General features: G+C 57.8%; 1 protein-coding gene across 1 annotated transcript in view; it reads right to left on the bottom strand.

Moving 5' to 3' along the window:
• Positions 1-17,387: 17,387 nt before the first annotated feature.
• Thbs2 (thrombospondin 2) overlaps positions 17,388-21,219 on the bottom strand; it is a 37,205-nt gene continuing 33,373 nt past the window's right edge. The window contains exons 22-23 of the mRNA XM_071612847.1: positions 20,607-20,746; positions 17,388-19,313 (exon numbers count right to left, since the gene is read on the bottom strand). Coding sequence (XP_071468948.1) covers positions 19,306-19,313; positions 20,607-20,746 — 148 coding nt within the window. The 3' untranslated portion in view covers positions 17,388-19,305. The remainder of the gene's footprint in view (positions 19,314-20,606; positions 20,747-21,219) is intronic.

Below are 21,219 nucleotides of genomic sequence, written 5' to 3'. Positions count from 1 at the left end.
AAGCAGGATCTGGAGCAGGATCTGGAGCAGGAGTGGGCAGGGGAGCAGGAGCAGGAGCAGGAGCAGGATCTGGAGCAGGATCTGGAGCAGGAGCTGGAGCAGGAGCAGGAGCAGGATTTGGAGCAGGATCTGGAGCAGGAGCTGGAGCAGGAGCTGGAGCAGGAGGGGGAGCAGGATCTGGAGTAGGAGCAGGATCTGGAGCAGGAGCAGGAGCAGGATCTGGAGCAGAAGCTGGAGCAGGAGCTGGAGCAGGAGCAGGAGCAGGATCTGGAGTAGGAGCAGGATCTGGAGCAGGAGGGGGAGCAGGATCTGGAGTAGGATCTGGAGTAGGAGCAGGATCTGGAGCAGGATCTGGAGCAGGAGCAGGATCTGGAGCAGGAGCTGGAGCAGGAGCTGGAGCAGGAGCAGGAGCAGGATCTGGAGTAGGAGCAGGATCTGGAGCAGGAGCTGGAGCAGGAGGGGGAGCAGGATCTGGAGCAGGAGCAGGATCTGGAGCAGGAGCAGGATCTGGAGCAGGATCTGGAGCAGGAGCTGGAGCAGGAGCTGGAGCAGGACCTGGAGCAGGATCTGGAGCAGGAGTGGGAGCAGGAGTGGGCGGGGAGCAGGAGTGGGATCTGCATTCTCCATGCCCTGCAGCCAGCTGAGACGCCTCTGGTCTTGGGCGTGAAGCCACTGTGGCCTTCAGATTCTTCACTCAGAGGATCCCGGGCAAACCAGACAGTAGGTCCTGCTCTCTGGACAGTAGATGGCAGAAGGGTCACACCAGGGCCAGAGAGAATCCAGCCCGTGGGAAGAGCATGGCCAGCCAGAGAGGAACACCTACAACCAGGAAGGCAGCCCCGTCTGGAGGGAGGGCGGGGGGCTGTGGGGCCAGGGCCAAGACCGCGACCTTGCAGACCACGCTGCGCAGGCTAGCCCTCAAGTGCACGTGTGCGCTGGTTTGTGACACTGCGTGTCCGCCCCGTGTGTCCACACCTCAGTCCTGACAGCCCCGGCCGCCCGTCCACTGTGCTGCACAGGCCTCCTGAACATCCCAGCCGGTGCCCCTCAAGGACGAAGAGGACAGCAGCAGGCCCACCCACAGCTGGCCGAGGCCCGCGGCCCTGGCTGAGGAAAACTGCTGGTCCTTTGACATGGAGCAGGAGCCACCAGAAAACCCCACAGCCGAGTCAAGCGCCGTGTGGGTCACGGCCAGCCGGTGTCCCTCCTCAGCTAGGAAATACGCAAGCTGACCACACCTGGGGCCTCTTCCCCTCCCGCCTCCTGACCATGCTCCCTCCGCCCACCTGCCCTCTCCACGCCCTGCCCTCCCCCCTTCCTCCACATCCCACTCCGTCCACGCCTTGATTTTGGATGCACTGTCCTCTGTGACCTCAGGCTGCACCCAGCCCTCGTGGCCCCCTTGCTCCTGGTTGTCCCTCTTCTTTTCTTCACGGGGCATGTCCCTCTGAGCCCCTCCTAGGCATACAGCCTTCTCTTGCTGGAGATTATCTCCCTCGATAGCTTTGCAGCTCTGAGGAAGAGAGGGCTTGACACCCCCCCCCCCCCCCCCCCGGCTGTACCTGCAGATCCTAAAATGCCCCTGGGGTGAGACTGGAACTCGACTGACATCTGCCGGGTGAGTTGGCATCCAGAGGCCCAGGGAGTGCAGTCCTGTATTGAAACCAGTGGATGTGTGGAGAGGGACTCGGTCCTTGTGAAGGGGCACCCCCTTTCTCCACAGAAAAGCCCTCTTCACCATGGCTGATGTTAGGACTGTCAGCAAAAGAGTCCAATGTAGATAAACTTCCTATTTTCGTGTCACCCTGCTTACTTGGCCACTGGCCGAGAAGATACCAGCACTCCAGGTGCTGGACACCCCCTTACTAGTTATCACAAACGTCTCCAGTATAGTACTTTGAAGAAATGTGCAAACAAGGCCTCTGCCTTGAGCTGGGCTTCACAGAGATGTCTACGTTTTTAAGTTACAAATGGGCCCATGGTAACAGCTGGCAGGGGAGGAAAGAGAGGGGAGAAGAAGCTTCCCCCTTCTCAGGTGTTGTCCTTGAAGGGTCAACTTGCCCAGAACAGTGAGAGAAAAAGCTGATTTTACTTGAACTTCTGCAGACTGTGAACTGCTGAGCCCCTCCCCTTACATGCTGGGTATAAAACTCTGAAACTCCCTGAACTCGGGGTTCAGGGGATTGATTGATTACAGCACAGGCTGTGCCCCCTGAGCCTGGCTGCAGCCAAATAACACTGTTTCCTGCCGTCTTTGGGGCCTTGCCTCGTCTGTTCCTACAACACTTTCTCTCGACAACCTGGTAGCAGAGCTAATAATTATACTTAGGCCACGTGTGCAGAGCCATCAGGGGCGTTGGGGTGACCAGTTTGCAGGCAGAAGATATGGCCTCATGTTCTCTGATGTCCATTTGACTGGCTTCCAGTTGCATGCTCTTCCTTGAGTATCAAAATGGGGGCCGAGTGTCTACTGCTGGGAATCCCAGAGCTTCAGGACACATCGCTGCCCTCACGGGGGTCACCTGGCCTCGCCCGTGGACGATTCTGTCAAATGTCCACAGGCATGCCGGTCACCTTTACACCTGAGGTAGATCGAGGCACGGCAGGCAGGACGCCCTGGGCCTTTTCCTCCCCAAGGTGCCTCCAGATGGGTCTGAGGCTGCAGGCAGGGAGCCACACCTGGAGGCCGGCTAAGAGGGAGCAGGACCCTGGGCTCCCGAGGGGCAAGAGGGGAGTAGATGCAGGGGTGGCAGAGGGCAGGGCAAGACGGGAGCCCTGCTTGCAGGAGTCTGAGAGCTAAGCCCAGCAGAAAGGAGGCGTGTGGCTCAGGAGGCCAAGGCCTTACTTCAGCTTAAAGTCTTGGTCTGTGTGGAATTTGGATGGACGTGTGCTGGAAAAATCTATTGCCAAGAGCCATTTGGAGAAGGATTATCTTGACATTGGTCTGCCACCAGATATCAGGCTGGCGGGCCGTCGGCTGGGGCTGGCCCTGAGCACCAGTGTCCCTGAGGCTGTGCTCTGGGCCCCACTGAGAGCACCCAGGGCGTGTACTGCTGTTGCTCAGCCCGGTACGAGGTGGCAGCCTCGCCACCCGCCATCACAGGAAAGGGAGGGCGGGAAGTGGGAAGAGAGCTGGTGTCAAGTTGCAAAATGAGCTAAGAAGAGGCAAATTTCCAGCGATTTTGTCTGGCCAAATTATACTTTTGGGCTTCTGTCTTTATTTTAAGCTCAAATTATTTTATAATCTCCTGAAAATACATCATCTTGCAATTTGTTTTTAATACCATGTCCACAACCTCTCATAATATCTAAAAATGTTTTCTCCCTTTGGATAAATAGAGAAATAAATATTGTTCAGTTAAGGTAAAATACCGAGTTATTTTTATGTATCTCCCTTAAACACAGCTTTTATTCGTGAGAGACCTTACGTGGACGGCACTTTGAAGCCAGCAGAGACTTCCATGTGCACCGTGTCTGACAGTGCTACCAGACTGTGAGGCAGAGGCCTTACACCCCTGTGCACCGAGGGACCGGGGACTCAGACAAGGCAGGCCAGTGGCAGAGCCCGGTATCACCCGAGTCAGTTTTGCATGACTGCAACAAACACCGAGGCAGGCAGACTTCATAAAGAAAAGAGGTTCATTTGGTTCACAGGTTTAGAGGCTGAAAGTCCAAGATTGGGTTGTCCTGCTGGCCTGACCCCTGTGAGGGCCCTGGCTTCCTCATGGCAAGGCCAAGGGCATCATGGTGGGCAAGCATTCAGGGGAAGTGAGTGTGTCTCTAAACAGGACAGGCTGGCTCAGTCACGACTCGCTCCCACAAGAAGGCAGGCGTCCCAGGAGCGCCTCTTATTCCCTCCCTAGGCTGTGACCACGACTTCCTGTGGGTCCTGCTCCTAGAAGCTCCATATCCCAACACCCTGGGGGCCAAACGGACAACATCACCTTCCTGGGGGCAGACTGCATGCAGCCAGGCAGCAAGAGCAGCCGGTGCCTGGCCCAGCTTGCGGCTTTGATCTGGGCCCACCAGGGAGGCTCTGTGTTCCCTGAGACGGAGGAGGGAGAGCAAAACGGAGACCCACTAAGGAGCATCCTCCTCAGCTGAGGTCACGTTCCCAGAGACGCTGGGCTGGTTTAAGTCAATCAGAATAGACATGAAACGTGCACATTTGAGAATCTCTAAAGCTCACCCTTAAGCCCAAAGACTTAACTCGCAGAAGACAGTCTCCAACACGGCCCTAGCTCAGCCCTGTGGGGATGAGGGGCTCAGCAGGGGTCACAGCCCGCAGGTGTCTGCCCCCGTGACGAGTGGGGGATGTGCTTCCTGTCCCTGCCACCTGCTGTTCTGGAGGACTCCGCTCCCCTCAAGAAGGAGCATCGGGTGGCCCCACCCAGAGGCAGGAGGTCCTCAGGAGCTCAAGGGCAGCACTTGGTGGCCACCCGGGATGTTTGTCTCTGGGAAGGGCCACGCCTCGTTCCATTCCCGAATACCATGCCACCAGTGGGGCGCGGCGCCTGGGGGCAGAGGCCACCTCCTCCGCCCACGGGTCCACCTGCGTCCTGCCCTGCTGGACTTGCAGGAAGCGGGAGCGGCACAGCGCTGCTCTTCCATCCATTCCCAGTGGACCCATCTAGAGCTCTCCCCAGTGAGCAGCACCAGCCTGACCTGGAGGTTAGCAAATGGCACGAGACTTTGAGCTCCAAAACCAGATTAAACCCACTGACCCCCTTGGACACTGCCGATCTGTGGACTGTGACCCCAGCTCTCCTGTCAGAGCAAGGGCGGCGCGGCCTTAGGGATAAAAGCAGTGGACTGCCTCTCCTCTTCAGGGACCAGGCCCAACGAGTCTCAGCACCACACAAACCCATCCGACCAGGCGCTGTCCCCGGAGCTGTGACAGGACCTCCGTGACAAGACCTCCATGCTGGGTTCACTCTGCGGGGGCTCCCCCACCCTCAGCTGGCCCGCCTCTGAACCTGGCACGAGGCTCTGCCTGCGCTCCGAGCGCCGCTCTGTGGCATGGCCTGCTCCACTGGACTCACAGCTGGACGCCACGCCCAGCCTCCCCTCCCCTGCTGGACAGTGGGCCTGCACCTGAAGCCCTCCAGGGGCTGCGGGAGTAACTGGTGACTGCCCGCATGTCCCCCACCCAGCATGGGCGAGGCCGGTGGGCTCTGGCTGCCACTCTGCTCTGCTCACGGTTCTGAGGGATCACAGAAGGTGTTTAGTAGCTGCAGCCAGGAGGTTGCTGAGGGAGGAATCTGCAGAGGAAAAGCTCTATTCATGACCCCAGGAGGAGGGAGATCACAGGCAGAGGGTTGCCAAGGACAGGTCACAAGGGACCTTCTGAAGTAAAGCAGCTGGGGACAGGGAGAGCAAGAGAGGAGGGAGACTGGCCACCAAGTCTGACAGTGGCCAAAGGTGTCCCAGGGGACGCGTCTGTGCCATCCAGCAGGACGCACATGCTGTCCCCCAGACCTCCAGCTCACGCGGGCTCTGGGCCGCGCCCCCGGGCTCCTTGGTTGTCTGGGCTTGACGGTCTTCTAGTGGGGTTGAGAGCCGGGTGGGGGGGGACGGGGATACGGGAAAAGGAGAACCCCTCACCCAGATCAGCAGATACAGGATGAGGTGGGGTCACCTGTCAGGAGATCCCTGGGCAGATTCTCCAAAGACTGATCTGGAGAGGCCCTGGACACACACACATGCTGTGAGGGCGACAGACGGACAGGCCATCTCACCAGCACCTCTCACATATCTGTCCTTCTCACGTCCACCCATCCGTCCACTATCATGTCCACCCATTGTCCACTCCACCTGTCATTTACTGGCCACTTATTTCTATTATTTATCTCTCACCTCTGTGTCACCTCCTTCTAAAACTCAGCAAAGGCAGCAGCCCCCAGGATCACTGGACACAGAGGAGACCTCAGTGACAAGACTCTGCAGGAAGGAGGAGAGGACTCTCAGGTGGGTGTTCCTCTCCCCGTGATCCAGCCCAGCAGTCCAGGTGCCAGGTGGGTGCTGAGGGGCCACTTGCACCATGAGGCCAACAAATATTTATTAAGTACTAACTTTGGGCCAGATTCTGTGTCAGGCTTTGGATATAGAGCAGGGAAACAGGGGATTTCTTAAGTGTTGATTGAAATGTTAACTGTCATGGAGCAAAGGAGCGCTCGGACTTGAAGAGTTTGCTTTTCTACATCGACGATTCCTGTCACACCCCATTAATCTGTGGGTGTCACCATCACATTGGTCCCGGCCTCTCAGCGCTTCTTAGGAAAACATCACAGTTCTCAGGACACAGAAGGCGGGTCACAGTATCCAGTCCATGCAGGCCAGTGGAAGGACCGAGCTGCCGGGCTGCCCTTCCAAGACTGCCCTGCACGTCCTGGCCCAGTCCTGCTCACCACCACCCAACTCCTGCAGCCACAGCTCCACACACGGGCCACCTGAGTCCATGTCTTGGTGACTTTCCATCTGGGAGGGACAGGCTCTCGGGGACCATCAGGACAGCCTATGCAACTCCAGCACATTTGTGGAAGCAGAGTGGCCTTTCCTCAGAGGCAGTCTGCTGGCGAGAACCAGGCTGAAGCGCAGAGGCCCCTTCGGCGTTCTCCATCACGGATGGGGCACTCTTAGTCCCTTCTGGAGACAGTCGCCTTCAGAACAGTAACTCACGCTTCATGTTTCCTAGACGGCATCTGGTGGTATCAGGTTCCTTATTTTACCAAAAAGTTTTTATCAAATGTCTTAAGTTACCTTCATAAAAACAAGAAAGCAAATGAAAACCCACAGCAGTGCGCACATACTTCTGTGAGGCTGTCACTCCTGTCCCCCCACCAGCACCTCCTCGTCCCCTGACCTGTGACCAGCACCCTCCATGATCTCCTATACAAGGAGTCGCAGACGAGATGGGGTGGGTCTTTCAGTTCTGTCAACACCTGGATACAGCCAGTTGCACTTGTCCTACAAAAGCAAGTCCACATGAAAACACACACAGCAGCCCCAAGGAGCGCGTCATGGGGTCAGAGCAGGGTCCCTCTCTGTCCTTCTGTGGCTGGAAGACCTCTGAAGGACGCGCTGGGACTATGCTTACTGGTTCTTGCTTTTGGCACCGGGATAGGTGAATCCCCTTCACACCTTGCCCCCAAGGCTATCCTGGGAAACCCAGGGAGCACCATCCCTCCTGGGCTCCTGAGAGCGTCCCTCACGGGGGAAGGCTGCACCTCCATCTCAGGCGCTTGCCGCTGCGGCACGGCCCGGTGCAGACTTGTGCGGATGGCTTCGCAGATCTGCCCATCTCAAGTAGACAAACGCATTTTAAGCCTAAGATTCAGCTTCTTTCTAGGAAAATATTAATGGAGACAGTTTTATGTAAAATAATGGAGAAAAGATGTGACACACGGGGCACCTCCTGTGGAGTACTGGGTGTCCTCTGCACTTGCTTTCTGTCCCATGTTGATGTCTACTTTTCCATCCAGATGAGGTCCAACTGCTGTTTTGTGGCCACATCAGCAGACTCTGTGAGCCTGAGCCCTCGGGGGGAGCCTCGGGGGGAGCCCTTGGGCCTCCTTCAACTGCAGCAGAGGAAAGAGACCCACCTTCCAGCACAGGGGTTTGCGTTTCCAGAACACACTGGTGTTTGTGCGCAGCAGGGTCTGGTGGGGGTGCCTGCAGGGGGCCACAGACAACCACAGGGCTTGGAGCACAGAGGCCAGTACCCAGGAAAAGGGCCCTCCTCGAATTGAAGGCAGAGTTTCAGACACTGGAGGGGAAGGCCGGTGGCACTCCCAGCAGACAGCAGAGGGGCACCAAAGCCCACCCTCTGGCTTCGGGGAACCGCGGCTGTTACTGTGGGCAAGAGGGGTGGGCTCTGAGGGACACTGCCTCCTGGCCCTCCTGTGCCTGATGTCCAGCCACGGGGCAGAGTCAGTGGCCAGTTCTGACCAGGCTTGGATCTGGTACTGAAGGCCCACAGGAGCAGTGTGCTGGGGGCGCAGGATCAAGTGCTGGGTGTGAGATTCCTCACCAACAGCAGAGCTGTCACCTGCCGAAGGACAGGGCCCTTTCGATGCTCTCACCGTCTGCACATGGCCACCCAGAGCTTGCCAAACACAGGCGTGGGGACAGGTTTGCTGCTGATGTATGACACTTCGGGGGGCCTGTGGCCTAGCAGAGCCCTTCCCGGCCCGGCCTCTTGGCTTCTCCCTGACTTACCAGTGCTGCCTTGGGCCGACTGCCAGGCTGCTTTATGTAGGAGACCCTCTGGAGGGAGCAGGATGCAGACCTGAGGGGCCTGCTGGGGCCGGGCCCTCTCTTCACGACCACAGGGACAGGAGACTCAGCAGGCGGGGCTGCCTGTGTGCCCACACTCTGCCTGGGTCCCTCAGGGCCTGGAACTCAGTGCCGCCCGGGCAAGGTGGCCTGGTGGAGAGGGAGCCAGGCTCTTCAGTCCCCCACAGACTCCCTGAGGCCAGGGGTGGCCATTCCTCCACTGCTGGGCTCCTGACCTTCATGACACTGAGCCCCACCCCTCCCGCAGGGTAAGGCTGGCTCGGGAGGCCTGCACCTCCGGCCTCGCCTCAGCCGCCCCGGCCTCCCGAGCCCCGAGTCCAGCACTGCACATTTGGGGAAGTCCTGGTTTCTGCCCAAAGTCTCCTGGGGTCGCTCAGCTGGGATGAGTCCTGACCACAGTCAGGAATGTCTCCCAGGCCTTCCCCAGTGGGCCTTTCCGCCTCATGGCCCCGGGGTGAACCGGGCAAGAGTCTGGACATGCTGTGGGAGCCTGTGTGGCCATCCAGATGAGGCCTTCCTGCCCAGGGTCACCATCCTGAGGTTTTCTGGGAAACCCTGGTGTCTGAGGAAACTCACGAAGGTAAGTGCTGAGTTTCAATTTCCTATCAAGTAAAGGCCAGATACAGTCGTAGGAGCCGTCGGGAGAACCACAGACAATCTGCTGACTGTGTTTCAAAAAGAGATTTTTCAGTCATGTTTGGCGAGAAATACTGTCGCTGTTTGGGGTTGGGAGCTCTCCTTGAATAGGAATACTGGATCAGAGAGGTTGAGGTGCTTCGCTTTAAAAACAGAGAGCACGCAGACCCAGTGGGAGAAGAGTTCCACCGCACAGGGCTGGGAAATCCTGCAAAGCATGCGGCTCGTCAGACCACGGGGAGCCGAAACCAAAACAGGCCACGTGACAGTGGCTACAGCGGAACCCAAAGTCACAGAAAACCATACACCTGCAAACCAGGCCATGGAAGTAGGGGGCTCTGGGTGACCCCACCTGGCCCCAGTCCTGGTCAGTACATGTGAAATGTTGAGACTCCAAGCAGGAAGGATGAAGAGGGCATGCTGGCCTAGGGCAGGCCTCCTGAGTCTGCCCAGCTGCCGGGCCACTGCACCCTGAGGAGAGCCAGGCAGTGGGCCACAGCAGCACAGCCGGTGACAGTCTGTGCCTGAAATCTGTGCTTCTTTTTTTAAAATAGTTTTTTAGCTGTCAGTGGACCTTTATTTTGTTTCTTTATTTATATGTGGCGCTGAGAATCGAACCCAGAGCCTCACACAAGCCAGGCGAGTGCTCGACCACTGAGCCCCAGCCCAGCCTGAACTGGGCTTCTTATTTCAGGAGTGGCGCCTTCACAGAAGTCACCCCACGCACACACTAAGTCCTGGTATTTTATTTTTATTTAAAGAAAGATTACAGAGGCAGCCTGAGTGTCTGAGGGTCAGGACAGGGGGCCCTGATCCCTGTCTACCTGCTTTGCGACCTCACTGCCCACCGCTCAGCCCCTCTCAGGGTCTCCACCTGCAGAGGGACAGTGCACTTTTGTGGACCAGCCCCTCACTGTTGGAATCAGGGGAAAGAGGAGCCCTCAGGGCGGCTCTCCTTTGCCTAATGGGACCATGCTCCCAACGCCTTTCCTTCCATCTGGATTGCATTGGGAGAGCAATTTCCCTTTTCATCGTCTCCTTCCTAACTAGGGTCTGGAGAGGGGGTGACAGGGAGATGGGGGTGCCGGCTCCGCAGGATGACTCCCTCTGCTGAGCTGGCTGCCAGCTTCCCGCTCATGCCAAAGACCCCCCGGGACCTCCGCCCTCCGTGGCTGCCCCTGAGCTGAGACGCGCCCTGCCTTGGCCCTTCTGCAAGCCCAACAGGAGACAAGCAGGACGCCTCCCCACTGGAGGTGCCCGCAGCCGCCCTGCACTCCTTGCTCAGCCCCCTGTGCCCGCAGCCCCTGGGCCCAACCCTCCCTCAGCCCCCCTGGGGAGGAACGTGTTTTTCCCACCCCTCGGCCACGCCTTCTGGGCTGGAGTCCTCTCTGTCCCCCACTGTCCCCTCCTGCCCGTGCTCCTCCACCCTCTGGTCTTCAGCTGAAGATGGCCGACCCCTCTGCTCCCTGGAAACCCTCCTGCGAGTCCTCCTCCACCTCCCTTCTCCACCACGCCTGGCTCGTCACCAGCGCTGCCTTTGTGTCCACAGGTGCCATCGGTGATGGCCTTCTGCAAGGTGGAGGGGCTCGCGCAGCCCCCAGCAGGCAGCAGGCCTACCCACTCAGAGCCACACGTGCCACCCTGGGCCCTCAGCCCTCCCTCAGCCTCGTCCCCCCGGAGGCCTCCCCTCCAAGGTCAGCAACATGTGGACTGGGGGACTGTGTCCCACATGGGACACTGGGGACACATCAATCCATGGCAGGCCCATGCAAAAAGAAGCACTGCGCAAGCAGCCCTCCCCTCGGTGCAGACTGCCCCCTAGGCCTGTCACAGGGAGGCCGGGAGCTGGGGCAGGGGAGGAAAGACTCCATGCACAGCTGGACACGGGGCAGGGATCACCAGGGCCCCACACCCAGGAGCTGCCAAGTCCCACTTGCCTCTGCAGAAGGCCTGGAGCAAGTTTCCCTAGAGTTAATCAGGTCTGTGTGACACAAACCCCTTCTGTCCTTGGCTAGGAAGGCTGTCAGCACCAAGGGGTGGAGCGGAGCCCGACCAAGGGACAGTGTCTGAAATCGCAGCTTTTGACAGGAGACACTGTGCCTTGGTGGCATTACAATTCTTGCAGCCTGAAGTCAGTTTCTGTCCCTTATGCTGGGGGTCAACATTCCTCAACAGACAATGCAGAGCCTCTTTGGGGTCCTTTTCTGAAACAGACTCCCATGTTCCAGGGAATCTCGATGCCATGTGCAATGCAGGTGGGAACTCCAAGGGTGAGGCTCCGGGAGGCCCCTCTGTGACAGGTGTGGCGGGGAGGAGCCCAGCTCTGCGGTGTGCAGTGGTGGATGGACAGCTCCGAGACCAGAGACTGCTGTCCCCCTCCACACCCACACACCAGTGCTGTGAGTGGTCACTCACGGCTCTTGTTGGAACCCAGGACACAGTGTGTGGACTCGCACAGTGTCACCCAGGACAAATCGAGGTTCTTTCCCTTTGCAGGAAAACCTGCTCCGCAACCTGTGCTGCTCCATGCCCTCTCTGACCCGAGCCTCCGGGCCTGGGCCGCCCATCACCCTGACAGTTCCCACCTCTAATGGTGGAGTCCCCCACATTTCCTGCCTCATGTTTTCCTTCGCTTTCTTCAGCTTACAGGTCGATGTAGCCCGGATTTCAGGGCCATTCCAGCACCGAGTGGGGGGAGCTGACAGGTGAATGCCCACCCTCAGCTCCGTCTTTGGAGGAACCGAGCTGCAATGGTCACTGCAGTGGCAGCCTCTCCGGGATGTGCACTAGGCTGCCTCTCCCTTTCAGCTCCTTGGCCCTGCATCCTGGGCACCTCCAGAGTCAACGGGGTCACCCAAGCCAGGGCCTTCCCTGCTGTAGTCATACGGAACCATGGTCATCGGGTCCCCAGAGAGCGACCCAGCTGGGTGTCGGCACTGTGAAGCCCTCCCCAGCCCGGGTCCTCGCCTCCTGCTGCGGCCTCAGCCCACAGATCACTCTCCTTCCCACCCACACAGTGACCCACAGGGAGCCCGGCCGAGCTCTCCAGGAGGCCTTCCTTTGCAAGGTCACACCCAGGGCACTGATTAAGATCTGCGTGTTCTTGAACTCTGCAGCATCCCATTCAGAGATTCCTGCACCGGGAGGTGACCCTTTGCAATGCTGACCTCATCCATCCCCACCCAGGCCTCTGCGTCCCGCCTACGTCCTGCTCAGAGGCTTCCCACAGCTGGCCAGGCAGACTCACAGACCGTCCCTGGGGCTGGCCACAGCAGGAGCTGGACGATGCCTGGTCACGGGGCGGAGGGCCACGTGCCTCCAGCCCCAGGGCATGGAGATGAACCACGTTGTCCCTTCCAACTGCCCTGTCCTCTGCCCAGGTCTATTCTCACCAAACCTAACGGGAGTTCCTACTTTAAAGAGGTGACATTACAAGAGGCTCCTTGACAACCCCACCCATTAGGGGCAGCACCACCCACAGCACCATAGACGCACGTCACCACCCACAGTACCATAGACGCATGTCACCACCCACAGCACCATAGTCGCACGTCACCACCCACAGCACCATAGTCACACGTCACCACCCACAGGACCATAGTCGCACGTCACCACCCACAGCACCATAGACGCATGTCACCACCCACAGCACCATAGTCGCACGTCACCACCCACAGGACCATAGTCGCACGTCACCACCCACAGCACCATAGACGCACGTCACCACCCACAGCACCATAGTCGCACGTCACCACCCACAGGACCATAGTCGCACGTCACCACCCACAGCACCCATAGACGCACGTCACCACCCACAGCACCATAGTCGCACATCACCACCCACAGCACCATAGTCACACGTCACCACCCACAGGACCATAGTTGCACGTCACCACCCACAGCACCATAGACGCACGTCACCACCCACAGCACCATAGTCGCACGTCACCACCCACAGCACCATAGTCGCACGTCACCACCCGCAGCACCATAGTCGCACGTCACCACCCACAGCACCCATAGACGCACGTCACCACCATCAGCACCATAGTCGCACATCACCACCATCAGCACCATAGTCGCACGTCACCACCCACTGCACCCATAGTCGCACGTCACCACCCGCAGCACCACGGTCGCACGTCACCACCCACAGGACCATAGTCGCACGTCACCACCCACTGCACCACGGTCGCACGTCACCACCCGCAGCACCACGGTCGCACGTCACCACCCACAGCACCATAGTCACACGTCACCACCCACAGCACCATAGTCGCACGTCACCACCCACAGCACCATAGTCGCACGTCACCACCCACTGCACCACGGTCGCACGTCACCACCCGCAGCACCATAGTCGCACGTCACCACCCACAGCACCCATAGTCGCACGTCACCACCCACAGCACCCATAGTCGCACGTCACCACCCACTGCACCACGGTCGCACGTCACCACCCACAGCACCATAGTCGCACGTCACCACCATCAGCACCACAGTCGCACGTCACCACCCACAGCACCCATAGAGGCACGTCACCACCCACAGCACCATAGTCGCACGTCACCACCATCAGCACCACAGTCGCACGTCACCACCCACAGCACCCATAGAGGCACGTCACCACCCACAGCACCCATAGAGGCACGTCACCACCCACAGCACCATAGTCGCACGTCACCACCCACAGCACCATAGTCGCACGTCACCACCCACAGCACCATAGTAGCACGTCACCACCCACAGCACCCATAGAGGCACGTCACCACCCACAGCACCATAGTCGCACGTCACCACCCACAGCACCCATAGTCGCACGTCACCACCCACAGCACCATAGTCGCACGTCACCACCCACAGCACCATAGTCGCACATCACCACCATCAGCACCATAGTCACACGTCACCACCCACAGCACCATAGTCGCACGTCACCACCCACAGCACCCATAGTCGCACGTCACCACCCACAGCACCATAGTCGCACGTCACCACCCACAGCACCATAGTCGCACATCACCACCATCAGCACCATAGTCACACGTCACCACCCACAGCACCATAGTCGCACGTCACCACCCACAGCACCATAGTCACACGTCACCACCCACAGCACCATAGACGCACGTCACCACCCACAGCACCATAGTCGCACGTCACCACCCACAGGACCATAGTCGCACGTCACCACCCACAGCACCATAGTCGCACGTCTGTGCAGCTGAGTTTCCCAGGAGACAGGAGCTCCGCGCTCCTCCTCCTGGCGTGTCCCTGAACTCTGAAGACTGACCCAGGTGTCGTGAGCTTGAGCTCACCACCCTCCTCACAAGCTGGCACACTCATGGTGCATGCTCACAAGTGCGTGTGCATCCTGTGCGCACACACAACCTGCGGCCAGCCCTGCATCTCGGCCTGGGCGGGATCGCGGGCCTGGACTCCGGCCTGCAGCCTCGCTACGGCCAGGGGACTCCTGTTCAGCGTGTGTCAGCACAAGACCCTCTGTTCAAGTGGCCTGTCCCTCGGTGGACTTGGTGGCTTTTCCCCGTGGCAGTGACAGGGCTACGTGAGCATCCTTCAAGGCTCTCTGGGGTCAGCACCCCAGAGACAAGCCTCCTTTCACACTACAGGCCGCTTTGGGGACACAGCACAGGGTGGACCTCCAGGCCACCTCTCATGCCCTGTGTGTGTTGACCAATGGCAATATGGTGCTGGCTGGCAGTGGACCCCAAAGCACTGGCCTCACAGTTTGGGCACGGGTGCTCTTCTAGGGGCCTCCCCCCCGGCAGAGATGTCCCCACCTGCCTTGGCAGCATTGTGGAGCACCGTGGACCAGCCCAGAGGGCACCGCCACGCTGTCGGGCTGTCAGATGAAGTCGAGCCACGCTCTGGTGGTGTGAGACCCACTGGCCTTTAGACACACCAGGGTCCCAGGAGAGTGAGGGGCCCTCTCTCCACAGGCCTTGCCCATCCTTCTGATCAGCCACAGAGCCCTAGCTCGCCTCCCGGCACGGAGGAAAGTGAGGAAGACCCAGACCCAGCTGTCCACGGGCCTGCAAAGCAGAGCCCAGGCCCAGGCAGCAGCACTGCAAACCCCAACAGGCGGCCGTCTGTTAACGCCCCTCATTTCCTGTCAAGGAAAGGCATGATTATTCTGGCAGAAAAGAGCAGATTCCCAAAGCCAAACCAGAGAAGAAATGGAATTCCTCAGAAAAAATTCCAGATGACCCTCAGCTGCTGTCCAGCACCCTGTCCAGGGTACAGACTCCTTGACACTGATGGATGAGGCACAGTGCTTGGTGCCACAGGTCCAGAGCGTGGCACGGCCAGCCGTGAGGGCTGTGGCTGTGTCCTCAGCCTCAGCCTCCCGGGCGAGCACTGAGGGAGTCACCCAGACACAGTCTCAAAACGCCACCTGTGCGTGGTGTCCTTCCTGGGGTGAGCACGTCCACACCGAGGCACGCCCGTGTGCAGGCATAGGCTCACATGAGCCTGCTCACACAGGCACACACGCTTGCCTGCCACACACATGTGACAGCTGCGTCCCGTGGTGTCTCCAGAGCATTCTCGAGACGCAGTAGCTCCTTCGGAGGGAAGGTCACAGCGCCTTGGGGAAACAAGGACAGCTTCCCTCCAGAAATCCAGCAGACGCTCAGTGTGCCCTCTGGTCACACTCACGGTGTCCCGGGCAGCCGGGGCTCCCAGGACCCCAGAGAGCGCCCCGTGGACCTCTGCTGGAGCTGTCTGGCTCCCTTCCCTTGGCCCCCAGCCTTTCAGCACCCCCCCCAGCTTGTTCTTCCTTCTGTTTCAAGTGGGAGAAGTCCTGCGTGCTCCTCAGTCAGGGGAGGAAAGGGTGTTTGCAGACGGAAAAATAAACCCACTGAATGAAGAAAGGAGTTTACCTAAACAACTTGAGAGCAAGCAAGTGGCTCTAAGGTGAAATGGGAGTGTTTTATTGTTCTTCTCTCCCCTCCCCCATTGTCCCCTAGGATCAACTTCACAGTGTGGCTTCCCTGCAGCCACAGGGTCCTTTCTGCAGAGTGACCACAGAAGACAGCCCTCCTTGCAGAGTGTGGGCTGCACTCCCAGAGCCGCGGCGGGTGTGAAACGAGGGCCCAGGGCAGAGCGGCAGGGACCCTCTGGGTCCTGCAGGACCAGCACTCACCACGCAGAGTTCTCACCTCTGTCCATGTGGTACACGGTCCAAACCCCACCCCTGTGGTGTCCCCTGGCTAAGGCACCAGTGTCCAGGCACATGGAGAGTGTGTCTTGCTGGAAGCCAACTCCTCGAAACATCACCTTGCATGAGCGTTGGCGTGTGGGGGAGACGGGCGCTGCATGGTGAGCGCGTCGGGCATTGCAAATGCTCCAAGCCTTACGGCAAAGGCAGCCTGGGAGTGACAGGGTCCCACTATGGCTGCCAGAAAGGGCGGGTCTTTGAGGTGACCAGGCAGGCCAGGCTGCCAAGGGCTCTGCGTGGACTCCATGGGAACCCTGGAAATGCTCATTGGCCACAGACTGCAGGCCACTCCACAGACCGCCGAGCCGCGGCAGCAGCAGAGACGGCAGCTGTGTCCCTCCTGGGAAGCTCTGGCTTCCAGGGACACCTCGTCCTGGGAGGACAGACACTGAGCATTCGCCCTGAGCCTGGGCTCCGAGGTCCCGGGGCTGTGGAAGAGAGGCGGTCAGAGCCCGGTGTGTGCACACGTGGGAACGCACTGTGTGGGCGAGATCCCAGCTCCGGGCCTCGCCAAGCACGCACGGACACTTTTTGTTTCTTAGGTAAGATGTGCATTCAGCTTCCTTCCAGGACTCCCCAGTCCAGCCCCATCACTCCCTTCATTGCTCTGTTCCTAGGCTTCCCAGTCTCCTGCACTCACACGGAGGCCCGAGCCTGGCCTCCAAGTTCTGCACCCACATCCACCGCCCACAACTGGGGTGCAGGCCAGCACTCAGCCCTGGTCCTGCTGCCGAGGGCCCCCCCACAGCCCCAGCTCTCACTGCCGGACGCACTCCACTGCCTGCAGTCAAAGTCCTCGTGATGTGTGCTTGCTCTCTGTCCCTCCTTGATGGACGCCACCAGGGCACCCAGAAACCCCAGACCAGCCTGCGTTAGTGAGAGGGCCCCGGAAGCACAGCAGTCTCCTATCCCCCTTAGACCTTGGGCAGAGCTGGGGCTGGTGTCCTGCACAGCACGGGCCCTTAGGGGGTAGGTCCTGTTACCTAGAGCTGCAGGGCCCTCCACTGGGACCATGAGCCTGCCCTTCAACCTGAGTGTCACGGGCCCCTGTCACCCAGTGACATCTGTCACTTTATGGGAGACAAAAACCTCAGTGCTCCTTATTGGGGATTTTCTCCCTTCCCCCCAGCAGAAACCCTGCTAATTCTTTTTAAAAAAGGGAGAGAGATTCATTTATAGAAAACCTTCTTTATAATTTATTTCCTGTTGTTGATCTTTGAAGTATAAAAATGAGGCTCTAACTAAATGCAGGGTTTCAGTGGTGAAATTTTGATCATGTGAACAAATAAATAAATATTTACAATCTTTGCAAAACAAATATTTTCATTAACCTATATGAGAAGCTTGTTTTTTTAAAAAGACATAAATAATTTACAAATCATATAGTACATTCTGGGTGTTCACATCCTCATCCCGCACCCTCTCGCCACCTGCCAGCCCCCAGAAGCCTGCACACACTCTGCTCAGCATCACATTTAATGAAGTGCCCCAGGCCTCGAGGTTCTGGGAACTTAGGTCCACACAAGCGGAAGTGCAGCAGACAGAGCTGTCACCTTGGAGTCAGCAACGACATACCGCATCAACGTGAAGTGTGTTAGTGGAGACAGAGAGGGCTCCCCCATTAGACACAGACAAGCAACCACATGGACAGACGGGAGGCCCTGCCCCGTGCCAGCCAGCCAGAGAGCTCTCCACGCACCCTGGGGAGGAGCGGGCATGGCCAGTTCGTGCAGAGACCCTGCAGCTCAAAGCAAGGACGAAGCAGACATGTCCATTACTGTGTGGCGGATGGCTGCGTGTGTCTGGCAAGACCCCCTGCTGAATTTTCTTCAGCATCCAAATTAAAAAGTTAAATGTACAGCAGGTAGGTAACAGCAAAAAATGTTGAATTGAAAGTCACTGGTAGCAGTATATCCTAAGGTCCCCTTACCAGTTACGCAAGCTACCTGTTAACCCCGTGCCCTTCACATGGTGCCTTAACATGGCGCAGTAATAGTATAAAGCCTCAAATTTAGACAGCAGGTATTTGGCTGTAACTGTCCTTATATTATTATGTCCTTGTTACGTGTTTATTTCTTGAAATCATGCTACATACATGTTATTCGGAATGTTTGAAATAAGTTATTGGCAGCTGGAGTGCATTCTTTATTCACTTAATAAATATTAGCCAGACACAGCTGAACCCTTAATGCAATGGGTTCCCAGAATTAGGTAAAAGCGACTTTCCCAGTTTCCAAAACCTAGAACATGAATCGGGCACCACGTGCACTGGCTGGCTTGCCAGCTTGTCTCTTCCCCAGGAGCAGAGACCAGGCAGAGCCAAGCAGCAGCCCTGTGCAGACAGCAGCCCCATGACGCTGGCCAGGACACTCACCACACTGCCGCAGGACCAGCGGCTAAGCAGAGGCACTTGCTCTGCTGAACTTCCACCCCAGGGAGACTCTACCAGGCCCCAGACAGAGCCAGGGGAGGCCCATTGATCAGAGGCAGTCCCTCTTGGTGTCCCACCAAGTGTGAGGTTGTCCACTGTGGGCTGGCGGGTACCTGTCGGCTTTTGGAGCAGTTTTCCATAGGTGCTCGGCACCTTGCATCACTCGATGCTGGCCACAGCTGTGTGACAAGCATCTGCTGATCTCTGCCTCATGGGACTGCCCGCACACCTACCTGACCCTCCTGATGGACCTCAGGGTTTGGTGTGTCGGTGGACAGCACTAACCCAAGAAATGTCAGCACTGGGCGTGGTGGAGCAGGACTTTTCATGCTTAATTTATGTTAACGACCTGTGCACAGTAACCCTTCAGCTCCACGTGCACATAAACACAGTAAGTACGTTTCCAACGTAAACGTCATTCTTAACAAACAAGAAAAGGCAATGAGTCTGCTCAAGCTCCACTCTGCGGCGTCCCAACGGTCCTGCCGCTCCCCTGCACCGGGTCAGATGTTCGGCTCTGGGTTCCCTCAACGTTTGCCCTCTGGAGGCACGTGGACTTGGGGTCGATGCACAAGGTGAAGAACCAGCCAGTTAGGGTCGGAGAACAGGAAGTGCCGCTAAAGAGAGAGAAGCTGCAGGTGTCAGGATGGGCCGAGGTGTCTGGGGAACAGCATTCGCATGTGGCTGGGAGTGGCCGTCTCGCCTAGCCATCTGAAAGAAAGCAAGAAGCAGAGTTAGGGTGACTGGGCTGGGAGGCGTTCTATTCCATTTTACCTACACCTCATATATTATTAATTTTAAAATGACATCAGTAGGATGGGTGGATGGGTGGGGGGGTGGGGGGGTGGATGGGTGGATGGATGGTAGATGAATGGATGAATGGATGAGTGGATGAGTGGATGGATGGGTGGATGGATGGATGAATGGATGAGTGAATGGGTGGATGGATGGGTGAGTGGATGGATGGGTAGATGGATGGATAGATGGATGGATGGATGGGTGGATGGATAGATGGATGGGTGGGTGGGTAAATGGGTGGATGGGTGGATGGGTGGATGGGTGGATGGATGGTAGATGAATGGATGAATAGATGAGTGGATGAGTGGATGGATGGGTGGATGGATAGATGAATGGATGGATGGAAAGGTGGATGAATGGACGGATGGGTGGATGGGTGAATGGATGGATGGATGGATGGATGGGTGGATGAATGGATGAGTGAATGGGTGGATGGATGGATGGGTGAGTGGATGGATGGGTAGATGGATGGATAGATGGATGGATGGATGGGTGGATGGATAGATGGATGGGTGGGTGGGTAAATGGGTGGATGAGTGTATGGGTGGATGGATGGGTGGATGGATGGATGGAAACATAGGATGTCCTCAATGTCACCCTAATATAAGGAAAAGAAAACTTTACCAGAAGCAAGCAGAGAAAGAAGACTCTTGTCTTCCCTCCCTTTTGCTTTATATGAGATTTTCCATGTGCGAACTTTGAGAAGCATCTCGAGTCTCACTTACCTCATCTGTAAAGGCATGGAATTAGACTAGACAACAGTCGAGTTCCCTTCCAGTTTTATGGTATTTTAATACACTTGTAGGTGTATAACTAGAAAGAAACTCTCTTCCTTCCCTTCCTCTTCCTCCTTCCTTTCTTTCTTCTTCCCTTCGTTTCTCCATTTTTTAGCAAGGTCAATCATCTGAAATGCCTTTGGAGGCCCAGAACGTGTGGCCACCACAGCAAGCTGCAGGCTCTAGCTCGTGGGGTTAAGCCTTATGAATGATCAAAAAGTGTCTGTCCTACAAATGCTTTCAAATTCAACTCAAAACCACAAGCAAACTACAACAACACCCCCACAGCCGCGCTCCCCCATGAACCCGGCACTGGGAATCCACGACCCCCAAGGCACAGCCTTGCATGGGTTAGCTGCTTGGGCACGCGGCTTCTGTGACAGGAGTGTGGGACGCCAGCCCCTGACGGCGGACGCTGGTGTGCGCTCACCTCTGCATTCGTACTTGAGGTCCGAGAAGTAGACCATCTCTTGAGAGAACACAAACAGACCCAGCCGTCCGCCAGCATAGGTTTGGTCATAGATTGGTCCTGAATCCGCCATGACCTGTTTCCCCTCGTGCACTAGGACTCTGCAAATAAGGTTGGGGTGGAAGAAGTTGAGCTCCGTGAAGCTGTCACCGCTGCTCAGTGTGCCACAGCCTCTGGTGTGCAGGGGCCTCTGCCTGAGGGACCAGAGCAGTGTGGAGGGTGAGGGGCCCTTCCCCTTCCCTGGACGCCAGGTCCTGCCCTTGAGCGCAGCTCCATCTCTCACATCTCACTCACACCGTGGGTGCACGGGCCTCTTCACACCATGAGGGGCCGTGAGGGCAGCGCCGGCCCTACTGTCCCTGCCCTGAGCAGCCTGACATGTGGTGCTCTCCAAGAGGACCCAGCGTGATTGAGTGACGGGGCCCTCCGTGGGGCCACACACCCCACCCACAGAAGCCTGGGCTCCTGGCTTCTGCAAAGAACCCGAGGGCCTGTGTGAGCTCAGTGCTGCAGAGCTTGCCCGGCAGTGCTGGGTCCTGGGCTCAGCATAGCAAACAGAGTTCAGCTGAATCTC

The sequence above is a fragment of the Marmota flaviventris genome, chromosome 6, assembly GCF_047511675.1.
Source record: "Marmota flaviventris isolate mMarFla1 chromosome 6, mMarFla1.hap1, whole genome shotgun sequence".
NCBI lineage: Eukaryota > Metazoa > Chordata > Mammalia > Rodentia > Sciuridae > Marmota > Marmota flaviventris.
The sequence above is the reverse complement of the archived record's forward strand: the minus strand, read 5'-3'. Positions and strand labels throughout refer to the sequence as shown.